Below are 22598 nucleotides of genomic sequence, written 5' to 3' on the forward strand. Positions count from 1 at the left end.
CTGCATCATCTCCTCTACACACCCTCTACCTGACCTGCACTAGTCCTCAATAAGCATTTAGTACATGAATGAGTGTATGTGTCTTTTTGAATGCTGTTTTATGTTTATAATCAACAACTCTGTGAGGTAGGTACCATCATCTTCATTTTACAGATGAAGATGCTGAGGCTCAAAATGGTGAATTAAGTTACTCAAGGTCACATGGCTAATAAGAGGCAGAATCAGGATTTGAACTGACTCAGGTATGTAGGTCTGACTCCAACGCTGATGTTCTTAATAACTATGGTATGTATACAGCTGCTACAAATCCTCTACAAAAGGGAAGGTCTTGAAGGATATACAGGAGTATGTTGAAGGCATCAGCCAGGCACCCACATTAAAGCTGTGCAGGAAAAAAGTTAAGTGCTTACTGAATGGAACAACAGATGAATGCTAAGAGCTGTCTCGGGAAGACTAAACAAGCTCCACAAAACACAGATCCTGAGATTTGAGATAATCTGTGATCAGGGTTTCCTAGCCCATCACCCCTGAGCAAGGCAATGTACCCTCATCACTAACAGTGAGTCACTAAGGCAGTTGCGTTTCTTTCTTTTTTTTTTTTTTGAGATAAAGTTTCGATCTTGTTGCTCAGGCTGGAGTGCAATGGCGAGATCTTGGTTCACCACAACCTCCGCCTCCTGGGATCAAGCGATTTTCCTGCCTCAGCAACCCAAGTAGCTGGGATTACAGGCATGCGCCACCATGCCCGGCTAATTTTGTATTTTTAGTAGGGACGGGGTTGCTCCATGTTGGTCAGGCTGGTCTCAAACTCCCAACTCAGGTAATCCGCTCGCCTTGGCCTCCCAAAGTGCTGGGATCACAGGCGTGAGCCCCTGCGCCCGGGTGACAGTTGTGTTTCTCACTCCTGCTTGGGGGCAGGGAGGAATGTTGTTTCCCTTTGGGTGAAAGATCTTCTCCAGGGTGATTCGGAAAGCCCTGGCCCCCGCTTCTACCCCACCCCACTGTCCTGTTATTGCAGTCACCACTGTATATTTTCAGCCCTTGCTGATGGGGGTGCTGCTTGGCAAACTGCCAGCAAGTCAGGCTATATTAGGAAGTGTTCAGGTTTCCCCTAGGATGAAAACAGAAAGAGAGATAAGGGCTAGTGTCAGGCTTGGAAGAATGATCTCTTTAAAGTATTAAAACCTGCATCCTACATAGCTGAGAAAATAGTATCCTTTCCAAAGCACATGGCTTTCTTTTCTTCGGAGATTCAGTGAATCCCCAAAACTTGTGGTTTTTAATGCAGGAGATTCAGCTCCCTTTGGCATCGGAGCAGACACAGAAAGATGTAAAACTGTCACCCCACAGACAAATTCCTTTCGATGCTTTCTCTTGGCCACCACACATGGACTAGGAGTTAAGGGGAGCTACGTGCTCATCCGTGTAGCCACTGCCAACCAGGCCACACCTTAGTCCTGCTGCTCTGGGAATGCAGAGAAGCAGCTGTGCACTGACCTTCAGGCGGATTTGCAGATTTTTATCTGACAACAAGTGGATGCAGCGTTCCATCACGTCCATGGCTATTTGGATCTGCAACGGCAGTGGTGGCTCCACATCTGGATGGGTGTCATTCTCGTCCACTTTGGGAGAGACTGACTGTTCCTCTGGAAAAAAAGCACAACTGGGGGCAGTGTTGTATGAGTGATAAAACAGAGATACCTAAATTTCTGTTCTTTATAAATTACTCAGTCTTAGGTATTTGGTTACAGCAGCACAAATGGACTGAGACACCTCCATGCAAGGGGGAATGATGGGTACAGAAACCATGGTATAGCCATATAATGGTATTTTATGAGGTCCCTATTTTTTTTTAGAGACAAGGCCTTGCTGTGTCCATGCTGGAGTGCAGTGGTGTGAACACAGCCCCCTGCAATCTCAAACTCATGGGGTCAAGTGATCTTCCCACCTCAGCCTCCTGAATGGCTAGGACTACAGGTGCATGTTACCATGCCCGCTTAATTTTTAAATTTTTTTTATAGAAATGGGGGTCTCACTATGTTGCCCAGACTGGTCTCCAATTCCTGGGCTCAAGCAATCCCCCTGCTGCGGCCTCTCAAAGTGCTGGGATTACAGGTATGAGCCACTACACCAGGCTTAGCATGGGTTTTAACGACAAGAGAAATGCTTATAAAATAATATTGTCTTAAAAAGACAAAAAGCACAACACAAAATTGCATATGCAGCATGAACACTACTACATATGTTTTTGCATGGGAGGAAGTACAGCAAAATATTAAAAGTGACTGGGTAATGAGACAACAGATGACTTAAATTTTTTCCCTGTGCCTTTGGTCTTTTCTAAATTTCCATTAATGAATATTTAAGATAAAAACAAGATATCTGGGAGGTTGAGGCAGGCGGATCACTTGAGGTCAGCAGTTCAAGACCAGCCCGACCAACACGGCAAAACCACATCTGTACTAAATTACAAAAATTAGCCGGGCATAGTGGCAGGCACCTGTAATCTCAGCTACTTGGGAGGGTGAGGCGGGAGAATCGCTTGAACCCAGGAGGCAGAGGTTGCAATAAACCGAGATCGTGCCATTGCACTCCAGCCTGGGCAACAAGAGCAAAACTCCGTCTCAAAAAAAAAAAAAAAAAAAAAGCAAAAAGATAGCAGGGTTTTTGTGTGGAGCCTTGAAGCTGGGACGTTCCATGGCTGGCCTCTGCTTTTTCGTCTCTTCTTGGTTCATCCTTTGATTAAAAGGGGTGCATGTCTGTCTTCTCCACCAGGCTGTAAGAACTTCTGATGGCCAGAATCAAACCTTACTTATCTTTGTAGGTGAGCTAATAAGGGCAGCTTGGTGTAGTTCACAGGGCATGGAGTTTGGTTAGAGGAGGTTGGATCAAGTCTTGCCTCTACAACCTATTAGCAGCTTCTTTCATCCTACATTACCTCATCTGGAAAAAAAAGGGATACAACATGTATACCTCACAAGCTACTGAGAGCACTAAATGAGATATTACCAGCCATTATCATTCTCACTGCTTAGCGTGCTGTGTTGCATGAGATAGATGTAAGTTTGTAAATGGAAACATCACAAGATTTGAGAATTGCATGAAACCCAGGCCAAAATCCCTACCCTGAAAAATTTTCCTGATCTACTTACGGCCCCAGCCTCCTTCCAACCCTGATCACCAGCTGTGTTCATTTCCACTGAGCAGAGCACTGCTCCCTTAACTTTTTCCAATTTCAGTTCCCTCTGCTGGAAAGACAGACTCTTACAGTAGAGGCTGCACCTGTCTCTAACAGATGCTGAAAAGATAAATGAAAATGCATTTGTAGAATGCTTGGATTTCTTGGAGAAAGGGACCTCAGATATACAAGGTGCTTTTATGTGCTTAAAACAAAAAACTCACGTCAAGCCAGCACTGAGGCAAACATTCCTTAGAATGCCAAATGTGTGGTGTGTACTTGATGAATGATAAGCATAAGGATGATAGGCCTGTGCTTTTTTCCCCAGAGGGGAATTTGTTGTTTGAAATTCACCTATTGCAGAACGTTATTTGAGGGATGTGGATTTTCCTGGTATTGGAAGACGGGTTTGACTCTTTCAGTCTGCTCTAAGTGAACATCAACTAACACTAGAAGATCCTAATCATGAAGGAATGGATTCACTGACAGTGCTCAAATTTTAAACAAGAATGGCAAATCTGGATTACGAGGGATCAGAATGCCTCCACTGCTTCAGCATTTCCAGGTTTGGGTGAAGGGTGCAGTTCACGAAAAGGATTGGGTTGGCTCAAGAAACAAATCTGAGAAGAAAAAGCCTGATAGATTTCTGATCAGAAAACTCTGTTCTTGGGGAGAGCAATGACTCAACTCTGCATAAATCGTTATTTGGGTCCTGTGATGCTTCTCTGCTATTTAGAAGGCATTTGTTGCAGTGAGTTGCGTCGAGCTACTATTTCATGTTATTCTGTTGGAAGTACTGGCTTCGGTTCACCAGAATCTCACAGTGGAGATCACCAAAAGGAGGAAAAAAACAAAAAAGGGAAAAGAAAAGAAAAAGAAAAAGAAATCTGTTTTATTCCAACCTAACAAACTAATTTGGGACTCAGTTCGATTTAGGATGGTTCTGAGACCACCAAGCTCATTATGACTTGGCATTTTATATTTGCAGAGGAGATTCTAATAATTTATTAATCCTTCCGTGACCTGAAGCTCCAGATTGAGCTTGTGAATAAAACAACAGGCCAGAGCTTCAACTAGCCTGAACTCCCTTCTTTATCATATAAATTGGTAAGAAAAACACTGCAATCTCCTCCCACCAATAAACAAATGGACAAAGCATATGAATAGACAATGGGCATAAGGAAAAAACCTGTTAGGAAGGAAGCTTATAGAAAGACATTCAACCTTGCTGGTAATCAAAGAAATGCAAAGTAGCTAACAAGAACCATTTTTCACCTATTAATTTAGGAAGAAGTACAACTGGAAATAGCCAGTGTTGGTAAGGCTGCAGTGAAACCAGTATTCATCCTGCACTGCCGAAGGAAAAGTATAAATTGACACAAACATTTTGAAAGGCAATTTGGCAAGCATTAAATTATGTTCACATCCTTGACCCAGAAATCCTACTTTTGGGAATTTAAAGAAATATGCAAAAAAAAAAAAAAAAAGTCACATGCACAGAATCATCTACTGCAGCACTATTTATTAGTGTTATTATTAAGCCAGAAGCAACCTAAATGTCCTACAGCAGAATGGACACTTAGTAACAGCTATTAAAGCATTAATTATCAAAATTCAACAGCAACAGAGTTGCTTATAAATAAACACAAAAAGGGTACACAGCTGCAACAGTTTTGCAACAGAAAAGAATGGAAAAAGATTACACAAAACAGGGGAACAGCTATGTTAGCCTGGTAAGGTTATGAGTGACTTTTCTTATTTCTACCCTTTCTGTAATGATGTTTCACCATTTTTACAATAATCTGTTTCAGAAAGAAAAAACCAGCTAAGCCAAAATAAACAAGTTACCTTCTTCATTATCAAAATCCGAGACATTTCCATCTGCCACATCCTTCTCTTTGAGGTAGTTCAGCAAAAACTGTTCGATGTCGTCAGCTGTGGTGGTGCTCTTCTCAAGAGTTGCTGGTCTTTGGTTCAAATGACTTCCCTCCTCTCCTAAACTTTGCTCTTGGAGGTGCCCGAGATTACCTGTGTCTGGGAACCACTGGGCTGTAAACAAAGTGTTACAATGATCACCTTGGCTATTAACAGCAGGCATGAGTACTTCATACACAGAATAAGCTCTTTGCCCTGACCTGCACAGCCCCCACGATTCAGTCCTTGCCTGGCTCTCTGGCCTCCCAGTTGACCATTAACCCATCATTTTCCAGTTCCCCCAATGCAGCAAGCATTTTCCTGGTTCAGAACTCTTGCATATGCTGTTCTGTCTGGAATTCCTCCCATCTACTTCACATCTGGTTAGCTCCAAGTCACATCTCAGAACACATAGAACTTGCCCGATAAGGCCCTCCCTTGACTTTCCTGTTTAACTTAGGTCACTTACATGATATCTCATATAGCTCTCTGCTCTTTCCCTTCATATCAGTTCATCACAATATGTGATTATACATTTGCGTATCTATTTATTTGTGTGTCCTATTCAGTGTCTGAGTCTCCCATTAGACTCTATGTTCCATTGGTCACCACTGGAAATCCAATATGCCCAGTGTGGGATCCAGCATCTCCATTCCTTCAACCAACTCAGCTCTAACTGCAAGTCATTTTTGTATGTCAGAGTTCCACAAAGGCTCTTAGGAGAGTAATTTGATACTCTCTCAAAAATTTAAACATAAACCCTTTAAACCAGCATTTTTTCCAGGAATTCATCCTATTGATATGCTGAGGCATGTCCAAAATGACCTACAAAGATATTGGGTGCTCAAAGTTTATGCAAAGGAAAAAATATACAAGACTGGCACACACATCCAAGTGACAAAATTCTGAGTACAGAATATACCACTCATTAGCAGAATACAGGCTTTACAGAGCCTTAAGGATGGATGGTCTCACACTGTATTTCTGACATAAAACGCTTCAGAAAGCTGGCTGTTTTCTCTCCAAAGTCTTCCCTATTCAGTGATGCTCAAATACTTCTGATAAGTTACCACAGAATAAACTTCAAACATCACTGGGTCCTGTGGTTTTCAAACTGTGCCTTGAGGAGCCTTAGGGCTTCACAGAAATGTCTTATGGATCACAACAGGGAGGGCACCAAGAGACGGTGGGCTACGGGCATGGGTTCCAGGGTCTCTATCCTTCAACCAACTCAGCTCGAATTTCAATCATTTTTTTGTATATCAGGTTACCCCAAAGGCTTCATTTCAAAAAAGGCTCTTAATGCTTAAAGAATAAAACAACAACAAATCCCACAGCCTGAAAATCACTGCTCTGGTCCAGTACCCTCCTTTTGCAGACAGCCGGGAAAAAGACTCTGATAACCTTTAGCACCTGCTAATCTTCTTTTTATCAAAAAGCATCTGCACAGAGCAAGAGCAGCAGCAGATGGGAGATGACAGGCAACTGGGAGTATCAGAGAGCAAATGCGTGAGGTGTGAGCCGGAGGTTCCTGCACCCAGGGATCCATTATGACATTCTTCAAACCGCATCCCCAGTTGTCTATCAGGTACTTAGTGCACTCTAAGGGATTGGTTCCCAAATAGTTAAAACCCGGACCCAGCATTTACACTGCTAAGACTAGACATGCTGCAAAGATTATTTCTAGATTCAAGGCTGGTGCCAGACATTAAAATGTCTTTGCTCACAAATGGCTTTTAAACATATGAAAAGCAGCTCAATCTCACTTTTAATGCAAATTAAAACTATAATAAGGTGCTATTTTTCGCCTATTGGATTAGCAAAGATCAAAAGCTTGGTAATATACAGTGTGGGTGAGGGCGTGGCAAAACTGGCACTCTCATACATTGCTGATGGAGTTTAAATTGGTACAACCTCTTAGAGAGCAATTTGATACTCTCAAAAATTTAAACGTTATACCCTTAAACGAGCATTTTCAGAAATTTATCCTATTGATAGACGGAGACGTGTCCAAAATGACCTACAAAGATATTCAATGCAGCATTTTTTTGTGGTGGCCAAAGACTGGAAATGACCAAAACATCTACCAAGAAAGGACTGGTTAAATACACTACGGTGCAGACACATGATGGAATACTATGCAGCCATAAAAAAAATGCAGCAGCCATGTACGGATGGACTTGCATATTCTCCAAGTTCTGTAGTATGTGACATAAACACTTATTTTCAAAGCTACCCTATTTTTTTCTTGTTATAAATAATCAGCCAACCAGCAGTTGGTATTCGCAGTAATTAACTGATGGTTCTTGCCCTTACCGTGGCACCTAATGCTTTTTTAGTCACTGCATGTGACACACTATGTTAATGATAACTAACTTTCCTAAAACTCTTACTGGGTTCTTCTAAGGCCTTTCCAAAGTTCTCTGAGAACACATTTCCACACCCATCTTAAAAGAGTGGCTGCCAGTTAGATAATTCGATGACAAACAGAAATGACAGCAAAAGGTGCTCCTCTGATTTGTGAGTGACTATAACAACTCCACCTGAACACTAATTCCTGTTCAAAAAGCAAGTGTATTCTGGGTTATTTCAAATCTTTCAGAAAAGCTAGCTCTAAGTTTGCTTCTGTTCCAAGGAAGCCCCACACTCAATCTGAACCATCCAATTTTCCTTTCTGCGAGGGAGACCCTCTCCCTCCACCTCATTTTTTTTTTTTTAAAGCACTACAAAGCTACACGAGTCTTGACATTCCTCCTTCAGAGATGATCGAAGACATCAGCAATCTAAGGCAATTCAATTTTGAAGGCCCAAATTCAGATACTTCTTGAGAGACATATTTCACAGGGCTTTTCTTAAACTACTTTATAGAAATTTCAAATGGAAACATAGCGTAGGTCCCTAAAGCAGTACAGGTGGGATATATTTGGCCCATGGAAGCCAGTCTTAGTCTGCATAAGCAACCTGCCAGTCCTTATGACGGCCTCCACAAGGGCAGATCCAGGTGGGTCTTATTCATGGCTGACTCCCCAGTGACTAGCCCACTACACAGGCTTCCAAGTGGCTGCAAAATAAAATCCAAACTCCTTCTCTTGGTCCATAAGGCCCTACCAGGATTTGTCCTTGCCCTTCTTTCCAACTTCATCTTGCAACACTCTCTACAATGGCCTCTTTTCCATTCTCCAAAGACCCATGCCCCTTCTTCCCTCTGGGCCTTCCCACCTGAATTTTTATTTCTATTTTTTTTAAGACAGTCTTACTCTGTCACCCAGGCTGGAGTGCAGTGGTGCAATCATGGCTCACTGCAGCCCTGACCTCCCTAGGCTCAGGTGATGTTTCTGCTTTTGCCTGCCAAGCAGCTGGGATTACAGGCATGTACCGTCACTCCCAACTCATTTTTTCCCATGTTTAGTAGAGACGAGGCCTTACTAGGTTGCCCAGGCTTGTCTTGAACTCCTGGGCTCAAGCAGTCCACCCACCTCAGCCTCCCAAAGTGTTGGGATTACGGGCGTGAGCCATGGCACCCGGCCTAAATGTTCTTAAAAATAAAAAAAAACAACGTGACAGCCCCGTATGCGTCGATGGGCCCTTCTCATCCTTCAGGTCTCGGCTTTAGTGCTGCTTCCTCAGAGAGGCCCTCCCTGACCGCTGAACTTACAGAAGCCTGCCTGTGCCTGTTACATCGAGGTGTTTATTTCCTTCACAGTGTTTATCAGAATCTGCAGTGAGCTTGTCTAATGATTTGTTTACTTGCTTATCATCTCTCTTGCAGTGGCAGGGAAGTTCCATGAGTTTATTCATCTTGTTCTCTGCTCTATCTTCATTACTTAGCACAGTGTCTAACATATGGCAGGCACTCTTGAATGAATGAATGAACGAAAAAAGGAACATTTATGCTAAACGCAAATGCTCATGCATGAATAAACAAACACTGGAAATGGCATTAGCTACAGGGCAGTGCACTGTCCCTGCCCCAGTCACCTTCCATGAGAATGCTTCTTACAAGGTCTTGGCTTTTTCAACTGACAAAATGAGGCCAGTGACCATTCCACCTGCCTCAGAGGCTATTAGCAATACTGAGATAAATACTGGAAATATGCTCTTTAAATAAAAGGGACCCAGCTATACAGCTTACTATTTTCTCATTGAAAGATTGACTATCCAGTTGAAGGATTCCTTTTCTTTTTTTTTTTTTTTTTTTTTTGAGACGGAGTCTCGCTCTGTCACCCAGACTGAAGCGCAGTGGCCAGATCTCAGCTCACTGCAAGCTCCGCCTCCCGGGTTCACGCCATTCTCCTGCCTCAGCCTCCCGAGTAGCTGGGACTACAGGCGCCGCCACCTCGCCCGGCTAGTTTTTTGTATTTTTAGTAGAGACGGGGTTTCACCGTGTTAGCCAGGATGGTTTCGATCTCCTGACCTCGTGATCCGCCCGTCTCGGCCTCCCAAAGTGCTGGGATTACAGGCTTGAGCCACCGCGTCCGGCCAGGATTCCTTTTCTTATAATTGAAGTCCAAAATTTTGCCATTCTTTTTTTTTTTTTTGAGATGGAGTCTTGCTCTGTTGCCCAGGCTGGAGTGCAGTGGCGCAATCTCAGCTCACTGCAAGCTTCACCTCCCAGGTTCAAGCCATTCTCCTGCCTCAGCCTCCCAAGTAGCTGGGACTACAGACGCCCGCCACCATGTCCAACTAATTTTTTTTTTGTATTTTTTAGTAGAGACGGGGTTTCACTGTGTTAGCCAGGATAGTCTCAATCTCCTGACATCGTGATCCGCCCGCCTTGGCCTCCCAAAGTGCTGGAATTACAAGCATGAGCCACCGCGCCCAGCCAATTTTGCCATTCTAATAGTGGCTAACATCTCTGGCAAGCACCCAATAGGATCAAAGGGAAGAAGAGAAACTCAAACCAACTCATACAATTAAAAGGTTAAAAGGAAGTTTCTAGACCTGCTCTGTCCAGTGTGGTAGTCACTAGTTACATGTGGCTATTAAAATTAAGTAAAATATAGAATTCAGTTCCTCAGGTGCACGAACCACATGTGTAGAGTGGTAACTATACTGGATAGAACAGATAAAGATTATTTCTATCATCACAGAAACTTCTCTTAGACAGTACTGTGCTAGACTATGTGTGGACTGAATAATTCATGTTATATCTCTTCTTCATTAGCATAGATACTGCTAACGCTATGCATCATCAGAAGCAGTTTGATATACTGGAAAGAACAAAATTGTCATAAATCCTGATTTTACCATTTATTAATTGTGTGACTCTGGCTAAGTAGGATGTCACTGACCCTTAGTTTTTCTTATTTATAAAATAGAAATAATATTTACATTTAGTCTGCAGGGTTTACATCCCTGGCATAGAGCAGGAGCTCAATAAATGGTAGAGATTACTGAAAGTATACGAGATAAACAGTGAAACTCCACCATAACCTATGGGACTGGAGAGACAATGATTCAAATGTCCTCCATAGCATCACTGCAAACAATGCAAAAAACAAGGCTAAGCAAACTAGGAGATTGAGTCCTGTCCCCCACACATCAGCATTAAAAAGGGCTCTCAATGTACCTAATGCTGCCATCAGAGCATGCAGAACACTGACAAAGGAAGCAGCTCTCTTATCGTAAAATTGGTCCAGGGTGGCCAAGACATCTTGAACCACATCTGCCACCAAAGGAAGCAGGTTAGCATCTGAGTTCCGCAGCATGACTTCCAAGACCTTTGGGGTATGAGGGTGCAGAGACAGATGACGCAGATTCAAAGAGATCCCATTCACTAAATAGTCTGAATTTTGGTTGATCAGGTGCTGCAGGGAGTTGTAGCCACAAGCATGGCAAATATTCATCATGGTGCTGGTAGCCACCTGACTAATGAGTAGGGTTTGGTCTCCAGCCTTCTCCATTACCGGATAAAGGACTGACATCAAGAGCAAACAGAAGTCTTTTCCTAGTGCATATGCAAACTGGCCAATTCCTTCCAACTGAATGCATATTTGCCAGATGTTGCTGTTCATGGAGCAAATAGTGGGACTTGGCTTTGAGAAGGCTAGAAAAGATGTAACTTGGCAGGTGTGTTCACCAGACGTGATGGCCTGGAGGCCTGGGTGTTCTATCGTCAGCTCTTCTCCCATTTCCTCAGTTTCAAGACAGGTAACCAAATACCAATTTTCTTGACTTGTGTATTCTTCAAGTATAGATGTCACAATCTCTCTCAGTTCCTCTGGGTTTGTTTTAATATGTTTTTCGTGAAGATTCTCGACCTCTAGCCCAGCAGCCCCTGTAACCAGTTCATTAAGGATCATGGCAGCTTGCTTCCGGTAAACCACGGATTGATGGTAAAGTTCCATAAAGTGATCCACAAGCAAATAAAGATTCCCATAATAACCAAGTAGCTGACAAACCTGCCTCAAGAGCATGAAGATCCTCTCATCAGTGAAGAAGTGGAAATATCTCCTCTGGATGTGGTTCCAAGGCTGTGTGGCTGAGGTCTTTGGAGAGGCATTCAGATCATCAGAGTTCCAACGCCGTTCCTCAACAATCTTGATGTCAGCCACGTCTAGCTCTAGAACTTGGATGAGTGCTTTGGAAAGGCGCTGGAGATGGGCCAGAGAGTTGAGGACAAAGTTTATTTTTGGACCCAAGAGTTTCAGATAACCAAGTAACAAGGAAAGTGTAGAGAATTTGCCCTGGTCATCCTGGGAGTTCATTAGGCGAGGAAGAGATGTGGCAAGGGAATGCAGGCTTTCTGACAAGATGTCAGCAAGGGCTTTGTTGCCCACCACTACTTTTTGATCTGCAAAATGTCTCAGAACTTTATTGCACTGGGCTTGGACTTCAGGACTCTCATCATTTACTAGTCCCACTAAGGCCTTCAGAAGGGGACCAGCACATTCTACCAATGATTGACTGCACTTCAAAAGAAGGTCCTCCACAAGTTCTACCAGTTCCAGCCTCACCTTCCAGTGTGGGTGAACAGAAACACACTCAATTATCTTTTTAATAAGGATAGTCAGCTTGTTGCCAGTGTTTTTTACCCAATCTGCTTCCCTGTGAACCATCAGCTCCGCTACTCTGTGCTCAACTGCAGGTTTGGCTTGGACCTTTGAGATTCTTTTGAGCTGTTCATCAGCCATAATGAAGCTCACTGTCTTGTAAAAGATCTTTAGGGAAGATACGACAATGCTGTGACCTTGTTTAAAGTCTCCCGTGATAACCCTGGTCAGTGTAGTTGAGATTCCAGGTAAAAAAGAGGCAAACAAATCCCCCAGCTGCTTTTGTTCAAGTTCATCCAACGACCTTGGATGGTCCTGACAATCACACTGCAAGAGTAGAACCTGTAAACATTTTAAGGCAGCAATTTTAATTTGCTTTGATTTCTCCTGTTCTGCAAGGCCTAACAGCAAAGATATGGCAAATCCTAAACGTGGCAGAATGGAGGGCTCATAAAAAGTCAGAATGATGTCCCCATAAGCTGAGTGCATTAATGTGCTAAGTCCCTGGATCACAGCCAATTTCAACTCCTCAGACACTGCCGCAGGTTTTTGGGAGCTGGGTGAATACAGACAAGCAGAGAGTTCTGAAAAGAGTTCCTGGAGAAGTTCTTGTTCTTTCACACATGTTGAAGAAAGGACAAATGTGAGGCATTCCACCACACTCTGGATCAAACGCTCTCTTTTGGGACCTGGGGTCTTCAGGGTAAACCGCAGAGGGAAGAGGATGTACTGCTGAAGTTCCTGAAGGGCACTGTCACTCACAGCTTGTAGTCGAGTCTGCAGATGCTCCACATTCTCCACTGTCTGGGTCTTTGTGAGCTGAACACAGACTGGACGTAAGACACCAAAGGCCTCCTCAGGAGTATCAAAAACTGCCATTGTGCAGCAGCCTTCCCCTCACTGAGGAAACATCCTGCAGGCTGGAGGAAGGAAACTGTTCAGTAAAAATGTCAAGTTCAAAACAAGTATGAAATGAACTTGCATTCATTCATTCAACAGACATTTACCAAGAGTCTATGTGCCAGCCACTGCACTGGGCACTAGGGGTACAAAGAAACTAAGCCCCCTGTCTAGTGAGGGAAGTACATGTACAGTTACAATAAAGTATCTTCAGGATTAGGACAGGCCTAGGCTTCCAGTCCTGAGTGTGGAAGTCATATCCTGAGGAAGCCCGGATGGGTCTCACAAGAAAATTATGCTCAAGGCAAGACTCGAGGGAGGAAGGAATAGGAATCTGTGGACTATTTTCAGGAGTTTGGATTTTAACCTTCAGGATTTTGGATTTAAACCTTCAGGTTTCGGTGGGGCGTGGTGGCTCACACCTGTAATCCCAGCATTTTGGGAGGACGAGGTGGGCGGATCATGAGTTCAGGAGATCAAGACCATCCTTGATCTTTCTTGATGGTGAAACTCCGTCTCTACTAAAAATACAAAAAAATTAGCCAGGCATGGTGGCGGGTGCCTGTAGTCCCAGCTACTTGGGAGGCTGAGGCCAGAGAATGGCGTGAACCCGGGAGGCAGAGCTTGCAGTGAGCCGAGATCGCACCAGTGCACTCCAGCCTGGGAGACAGTGAGACACCGTCTCAAAAAAAAAAAAAAAAAACCTTCAGGTTTCATCTTTTTAAAACTGAGGTATACATACAGTAAAATGCGCTATCTTAATGTATAGCTCAGTGAATTTTTGTGTAGGTATAGAAAAATGTAACCACTACCCAAAGTAAGATACAGAATAATTCCAACAACCTAGAAGGCTCCCTCATGTCCTTTTGCAGTCAATTCCTATTTCGCCTGCCTGGAGGTAACCACTCTTCTGACTTCTATCACTACAGACATGTTTTGTCTGTTCCTGTCATTAAGAGGTTTAAAGCAAGGGGTGATATGGTCAACTCTATGCACTGAAAAGATCTCCCAGGAGCCTGTAATACGGGAGAAGGATCAGAACTGGGTGAGACTGACAGCAACATAAAGCGAAAGGGGCTACCCAGAGAGATGGGAAAACTGGGAGCACACACTATCACAGAACACATAGGAGAAGACAGAGTCCAACAGGATGGAAAGACGGACAGCAGGCAGGCAAGCAGGCAAAGGAGAAAGGATTATAGGAAAGCAAAGAGCAACTCAATATCCGAGAGTCTGTCTTTTTTTTTGTGAAGAGAAATTCAAAGTCATGGGCTGACAGTGAACAAGGAGGAGGATAAACAGAGGGCTTGAGGAGAGAAATAAAAGTCTCAAATATTCCCTTTGGAGAAGCAGAGCATGCTGGGAAGACATAAAGTGTGGCCCAAGGGTACTGAGGACTGAGTTGAGTTGGAGACCATAAATGTGTATAACTGTAAAATGTCGGCACTGGACGGAGGCTTAGAGATCATCTAGTCTGGTGGTCTTGTGGTCTTTTTTCTGTACTTGCTGGGGGCTTTTGAAGAGGTAAGAAAGTGCTTGTGCTGCTTCTCTCTACCCCCAGTTCCATGAATGCTCCTGAACTCAGTGGCTATAGATAGGCAGGCAAGTTGTGCCCAGCAGGCATGAGCAAGGCCTGCTCAGTCCAGAGAGAGAAATAGATGGTGCCAAACTTCCCCTTGGAGGGGACTCTGATACGCTGGAGAGGCTAGCCTACTGAGTTCCCTGGAACCCTATGAGGAAGGGCACTGTCCATCTCTGTGTGGCTTCGTGGGGCTGTTATCTCATGCTCTCTGTGGCCCCAAGAAGCTAGAGAAGGGAAGAAGCTTGACTCTTCCCTATCTCAGGCTAGAAAAATGCCATGCGTGGCAGCCACAAAACTTGGCTGGGGACTAATGACATCCCATGTGCACTGGCTCATACACTGATGAACCAGAGGCTGCTCTGCCACTTCCCTGCCTGAGATACTGGTAGTTGGATGAAGAAGTAGGAAGGAAGAGAACTGCTTAATGGGATCCAGCAGTCACGGGTAGAAAAAGCATTTCAGCACTCCTTGAGGTGGTGAATCTTAGATTAACAGAACCAGAAAAAGAGGCAGATAAGAATTTAAATAATAATAATAATAATAATACCAAGTTCAATTATGACACCAAAGACGTCTCTTAGAATTAAAAGCATAATTTTCCACATGCAAAAAAGCTCCACTGATGAAATTTTTAAAAAGATAGTTAATTGCAGAAACCCAATTAGTGACCTAGAAGATCAAGTAGACCTATCTTACCCAAAGCAGGGATGCAGAGATGCAAACCGTGAGACTTGGAGGACAGATTTGGGAGAACCACCATGTAAGGGGTAATTTGAAAGGAGAAACATTTCCCTTAGCTGCAGAAAGATTTATCTGGAGACCTAAGACCCTGAAGGATACACACCTGACCACATTCTGGTAAAATCCCTTCACTCTAAACATGAAGAGAAAAATCACATATGCTTTGAGGAGGAAAGGACAAATAACATATAAAAGAAAAACAAATGGCTGTGAACTCCTCATTGGCAACAATGGACGCTAGAAGACAGTGGAACAGCACCTACCTACTGCGAATAAAGGATGTGGCCCCCAGATGCCTCTGAAGATGTTCTTCTGTCAAGATGGAAGAACGTGCAAGAGAGGGTATCAGCCACATATCCTACCAGAAGAAGATACTTACACTGCTGAGGAATGTTTTTTCTTTTAGTATGGAGAATTTTCTTCAAATACAATGTTTAAATGGAAGCCCAGTATACCAAACAGACAAAATCAGAGGGTGTCTTGTAAAATACAGGGTGAAGGCAACGGCCTAGGGCTCTCTGATCTTATTTCACTGTAGGAGTTTCAAGAAGATAACTTGGGGTCTGCCCCCCAACAGGGTGGTGGTTCCTAAACTACATTCTCAGATTACATAACAAAAACCGTAGTAGAGCTAATGAAACGGGAATACACAGTGTGTCTAACATTGACCTCATTGCTTTCTGCCATATTCCCTTGGTGATTTATAGTCAAGCTGGAAACCGTAGAATCTGTTTTCTTTCACCCCCTCTTAATCCCAGCATTCCCTACATTTCATCAATTCCACCCCTTTGACACCTTTCAAATCTGTTGATGATAACTGATGTGTTTAATATTGGGTCAGCTCTCACAGTTTCCTCTCTGGCCCTTTGGCTTGTTTCTTGCCCTCCTCGAATTCACATCTCACAATGACACTTAAGTAATCTTTCTAAAAGAAAAATCTGATCGCAATTCTCTAGGCTTAATTCTTAAACTGTTCTCCATCCTGCATGAAGGGCAGATACTTCTAGGTAGAAACTATACCTAAGCATTACCATGGCATACAGGGCCTTCACCATCAGGCTTCTGCCTGTCTTGCCAACCTCATTTCTCACTGTTCTACCACTTGATCTCTAACCTGCAATCACGTAAAATTTATAAAACTTGCAATTTTCTAAACAGGTGGTGCTAGTTTACATTTGTCTCCTTTTTCCTACCCCTGTACACACTTCTATGACAGTATTTGGCATGCTGTATTATTTGTGTATATGTCTGTCCTACCTACTTTAGACTAGAGGCTCTGAGAGGGCAGGAACAATCCTATACCTAGAAGCCAGAAGAGCATCTGGCACAAGGCAAGCCCTCAAAAACATCTGTACAGATTCTGCTTCCAAGTAGGCTATAGTATGGTTTAGCAGGCTAATGCTCCTGCCAAAGACTAAAAAAGCCAAATAAATTACAAAAGTCATTTCTTAAAGCATCCAATACTTGTGGAAGCAACAAGGACTAGATGGACTGACAGACAGAATGTTCAGAGGGAATCAACAATCAATAGCTTGTGTGTGTGTGTGTGTGTGTGTGTGTGTGTGTGTGTGTGTGTATGCATGCGTGTGTGAGCCTTTGGTGCATTTGTTGATCCTGGACGTGGGCTCGGGATTAGGGTGTGGTTATCACTGGGGAAAGAGAAACCACAATGCTTTTAATGGTCACCTGGGGCTGGAGAGACAAAACTGCAGCCTTGAGGGACCTCAAAATACCCAACTTCTGGAAGAAGGCTGCTGCTGGAGACAAGCCAGTAGAGATTTTGGTATTCTTCAAAGCTAGGGTAACAAAACTGGAGATTTGACGGACTTGAAATACTTACTTGGTTGCGGTCTTCCTCAAGACATTTAGTCAATTTTGAAATGATGTGAAGTAGTGATAGGCTAAATAACTAAGTTGAAAATTTTAGGGGCAGAAGTGAACCTCCCAAAGGCTTTCATGTCTAAGGAGACAAACAGCCTATTAGGTTTTCAACTGAAAGCCCTGGAGGATCATACTCTAATAAGGATGAACCAAACTAAGTTTGAGGCTTACCAGGATTGCAACCCAACAGTGACCCAACTCAATCCCTGAAATATGTCAGATTAGACTGAAGTATTTAGTTAACAAAAGAAAGGGGCAAACCTTGATGGAAGATATATGCAGCTGCCATGATTCTTTTATATAATGTTTGGTATATAATAAGTTTTTAAAGCATGTGTGGAGGTAAATGCACATAGCTGGTAATCAGGAGAAAAAACAGACATTAGAAGCAGACCTGTGGATGGCCCAATTATTGAAGTTTAGTAGTCAAGAACTTTGAAATAACCAAGATTAATAAAGTCAAGAAACGGAGGAAAAGATGACCAAAGTAAATGAAAGGATAAATAATTTTACCACGGAATTGGCTGAAATCTATTTAAAAAAATCAAATGGATACTTTAGAACTGAGAACTACAGTATCTATAATTAAGAATTCAATATAAGATACTAACAGTAAATTGGACTCAGCAGGAGACATGATTAATGATTTGGAAGACAGGTCAATAAAAAATATTCAAACTCAATTAGAAAAATGAATAGTAAACACAGATAAGAACATAAAAGACATGTGGAATAAAAGACGTGAATAAATGAGTCTCAGAAGACAGCATAGAGCAGAAGCAATACTAAAATGTCCAAAACAAATTAAAGAGATCGACCCACAGATTTAAAAAACTCAGCAACCCAATTATTTGGCCAATATAAAGAAAAAAACACACAGATACCCTAGTCAAACTGCTGAAAAACAAAAAGAGGAAAACCTTAAAAAGCAGTGAAGCAATAAAAATGACAGCTTCCTTCTCAAAAAGAAATGACACAATCCAGGAGTCAACAGAATGCTATCTTTAATGTACTGAAAGAAAATAACTCCCAATTTTTTTTTTTTTTTAATCTATGGACTAGGGAACCAACTGTGAATTTTATAACCTATAAAAACCACCTCTTTCAATAAGGTAAGGCTGGGCCTGGGTGGCTCAGGCCTATAATCCCAGCACTTTGAGAAGCTGTGGTGGGTGGATCACTTGAGCCCAGGAGTTTGAAACCAACCTGAGCAACATGGTGAAACTCCATCTCTACAAAAAATACAAAATTTAGCTAGGTGTGGTAGGGTGCACTTATAGTCCCAGCTGCTAGGGAGGCTCAGTTGGAAGGATTGATTGAGCCTGGGAGGTTGAGGCTGCAGTGAGCTGTAATTGTGCCACTGCACTCTAGCCTCAGTGACTAAGTGAGCCCATCTAAAAAAAAAAAAAAAAGAAGGTGAAATTAAGATATTTACGACAAACAAAACCTGAGGGAATTCACTGCTATCAGGCAGCACTAAAAGAAAAAACAATGTAAGAAAATAAACCTAGACAGAAGCATGGAACTGTAAGAGGGAATGAAGAAAATGAAATAGGTAAATATATAAAAAATGAACTGTACAAAACAATAACTATTACGTCTTCTGTAGTTTGTGCATATATAAAACTAAAATGCAAGACAACAATTATTCAAAAAGGTGGGGGGGAAGGAGTTAAGTGTCTAAGAGTCTAGTAGTATAATGAAGTGATAAAATAATCTGTATTAGACCGTAACATGTCAAGATGTTAAACATATGTTGAAATCTGTAGAGTAAGCTCTAAAATAATTGTAAAAGAATACCTACCTAACAAGATTACAGGGCAGTAAAAAATGGGACACTATTTTTGATTAATCAAAGGGCAAAAATGCAAAAAAACAAAACAAAACTAGTGAGCCAAATTGAAAACAAAAAGTTAAGACGGCAGAGAGAAGTCTGTAGTACAACTGAAACAGCGATTACATTTGTGCAGAGTTTGTCAACAGCAGCACTGCTGACATTTTGGGTAGGATAATTACTTGTTGGTGGAGGGCTGTCTTGTGCATTGCAGGGCATTTAGCAGCATCCTTGGCCTCTGTATCTTGGCCATCCATCTATCTGCTGCCAGTAGCACTAGTCCAGGTGTAACAAACAAAAATGTCTCCAGACATTGCTAGATGTCCTGTCAAGGACAAAAATTGTCCCTGCATTTGGTACCATTGGTAGAGTCAGCATAATCCTAATCAAATCCCAGCAGGATTTTTAAAGAAACATGAGTCTAAAACGGATACAGAAATGCAAAGGACCTAAAATAGAAAAGACAATCTTCAAAAAGAAGAATGCAGTTAGAGAACTTATACTAACTGATTTCAAGTTTACTATAAAGATATAATAATTAAAGGACAGTGTATACTTGGCATAAAGAAAAATGAACAGAACAGAGTTCAGAAATAGACCACACATAGAATAGAGAGTCCAGCTATAGACCTACACACCTGACACAGGTGACAGTAAAATGAAGGGGTGAAAACAATGGCCTTTTCAATTAAAGGTGCTATGTCACTTGGCTACTCATATGAAAAAAAAAATATATATATATGTATATGTATCTTGATTCTATCACGTCATATTTAAATGTGAAATGTAAAACAATAAAGCTTTCCAAAGGAAACAGACAAAAACATCTTTGTGATCCTGGAGTAGGCAAAGATTTCTTAACTAGGACACAAAAAGAAAAAAACTGATAAATTGGACTACCTTAAAATTTAAGAATTTCTGTTCATCAAAAGACACTATTAAAGAGTGAAAAGGCAACTCATAAAGTGATGTAAGACACTTGCTATACATCTGACAAAACACTCATATCTATAATATACAAAAAATCTTTTAAAAATCATTTTAAAAAGGAAAGATAACCTAATAGAAACACAAAAAAGGACTTGAATAGACATATCACAAAAAAGGATAGCCAAATAGCCAATAAACACATGACAAAACTTTCAATATCATTAGCCAGGAAAATGCAATTTAAAACCACAATGCAATACCATTACACATCCATGAGAAGAACTAAATTGAAAAAAGGGAACATACTAGGTGCTGGCAAGGATACAAAGCAACTAAAACTCTCATTCGATGCTGGTGGGAGTATAAATCAGTGCAGCTAGTACAGAAAACTCATTGGCAGTATCTATTATTTCAAAGGTGAATATATATATGCTCTATGATCTAGCAATTCCATTCTTTGATATATACCCAAGAGAAATGTATATATAAGCTTATCAAAAGATGTATTCTGGAATTCACTACACACAATCACCCTAAAATGAAAACTACCCCAATGCCTATCTATAGCAGAATGGATAAATAAACTGTAGTATATTCTCTCAATGAAATACTATACAGATGAAGATTTACCACAAGCAGAGATCTTCAAAAGACTGGGTTATAGGCTCAGAAATATATAAACCAGCTTTCTCTAAGGAAGACAGCATAACACATTGCTACTTTGGCATAACACATTGCTACTCTGACATGACTATAAAAGGCAATCATATAGCTTTACGGGATGGCCATGAAATCACAGTTGTGTGACAATATGTCAATTACAGAAAGAATTGTTTAGAGATTTAGAGCCTTAGGAATCCTAGATTCTATTCCTATGAAATGCACCCTGATTACTTAGAGTGGTGCTACACCAAAGTTTGATGTTTATAACCAATAGCAACAGGGGCATTCTGGTCCAGAAAGTTATACTGGGATGAGGCATTCAGAACAAACGGATTCTCTGGGTGAGTAGACAAAACCATCCAGAGCTCAGAGAGTGACTGAATAAACATGAATAAACATAAGCATAAGTAAACAGTTCTTGACTGCTAATGGACATCTAAACCCTTTCTAGTTTAGTGGCCCTCCACTGTGGTTCTGGAAAGTAGTTGGCAAGTAGCCACTGGGGAGGTGGGAGATGAGATCTGTGATTGGACAGCATAACTGAACTCACTGCCCCTGGCAAGCCTCTTCCCCTCCCCCCGACCTTTCCTGCCTTGTAACAGGGGTGGGCTATATAAGATCCTTGGGCTATGGTGTAAAGGTGGTGAAGACAAATGGAACAATCTGTACAGGACACGGTGTTATACTTTACAGATACTTAGAGCCCAAGGTACTTATTGTATCATACAATCAAGAAGGGAAAACGGGAGGGAAAAAAAGTGCAAAAGGAATTTGGAAACAGAATGAATACTAACAAGGAAGAGGGAGAAGGATCTGTGTCGGGCTAGGGCACTATACACTTTGGGCTATGTGGGAAGGCTGCTCAAGGTTAAAGTCCTGTCACAAGCAAAGGCCTGAAGGGAGAAACGTTGTAGCACCTAATAAAGGCAGAGATGAGACAGAGATGCCATTGTGGCAGGTGAGCCAGGCCTCACACAGCAATTCAGATGAAATCATTTGCTCAGGGCCTTTGCACTTGCTGTCCTCTCCCCCATGTCCTCAGGGCTCGCTCCTTTACCACTTTCAGGGCTTTGTTCAAGTGAGGCCTGGTCTGATCACCCCTATTTAACACTGCTACCTATGCTTACTCGTCCTCATCTCCTTTCCTTGACTTTAAATTTTTCCTCCTTAGCACTTCACACCAGCTGTCAAACCAGATTATCTACCTGTTTGTTTACTGTTTCTCTCCCTTCACTGGAATACTAGAATCAGTGATTTTTGACTGGTTTCTTAATTGCTTTTGGCACAAAGTATGTATTCAATAAATGCTCGTTGAATTAGTGGTCATAATGCAAGATCTGGTTCTGTCATTTGTAGAGCGCTGGTATCAGCTATTCTGAACTGGATTCTAGATGAAACCTACTATGCTCTTCTCTTGGGGTGAGTTTTTCCTACATATAGTTGATCTCGTCTACACTGGGAGGGTGCTGCTAGATTTCATTCTCATGGGGTAATCACAGTTCTAGATTTGGCTGTACTGTAGCCCGCTTTTAGGCTATTTCCAGAACTGGGACAGAGGGAACATGTATATACTCTCTCTATACATGCTTTCCCCCTTCTGAAGAGTAAGTCGTAAGATGACATAGGTATTTTTCAATAATCCATCTGGGTGCAGTGTTCAGAGTACACTGGAGGACTGATCTGGGTTCTACCCCTGACTTTACAGTACCTGGCTGTGTGATTTCCATGAATTCTAGCTTCTTCAATATAAAATAAACTTGTGGATAAGATAATCTCCAAAATTTCCACCTTTGAATAACTAGCCTATGGAAAGAACGACTGGGTTTAGAGCCCAGAGATAGGAGTTCAGACGTAAAAATCGCCAATACAAGTTCTTGAATAAGAGGAAAACACTTTTCTTTTGTTGTTGAAAAAACCCCCATCATACATCAGACAATGTGCTAGGTATTTAATGTATTCCTCATCCACAAGCTAAGCAGCACA

The 22598-nt window shown here is 42.0% G+C and overlaps 1 protein-coding gene across 4 annotated transcripts in view; it reads right to left on the minus strand.

The window, feature by feature from the left end:
* TTI1 (TELO2 interacting protein 1) overlaps positions 1-22598 on the minus strand; it is a 51441-nt gene that overhangs the window by 18270 nt on the left and 10573 nt on the right. For 3 of the 4 annotated variants that reach the window (XM_030914316.1, XM_010355336.1, XM_030914313.1), the window contains exons 2-4: positions 10662-13004; positions 5027-5227; positions 1498-1646 (exon numbers count right to left, since the gene is read on the minus strand). In XM_030914316.1, the coding sequence (XP_030770176.1) occupies positions 1498-1646; positions 5027-5227; positions 10662-12963 (2652 nt within the window). In that variant the 5' untranslated portion in view covers positions 12964-13004. Of the gene's footprint in view, positions 1-1497; positions 1647-5026; positions 5228-10661; positions 13005-15570; positions 15633-22598 lie in introns of those variants that run through there. The other variant, XM_030914314.1, reaches the window with a different exon arrangement.

The sequence above is a fragment of the Rhinopithecus roxellana genome, chromosome 13, assembly GCF_007565055.1.
Source record: "Rhinopithecus roxellana isolate Shanxi Qingling chromosome 13, ASM756505v1, whole genome shotgun sequence".
Taxonomy (NCBI): Eukaryota; Metazoa; Chordata; class Mammalia; order Primates; family Cercopithecidae; genus Rhinopithecus; species Rhinopithecus roxellana.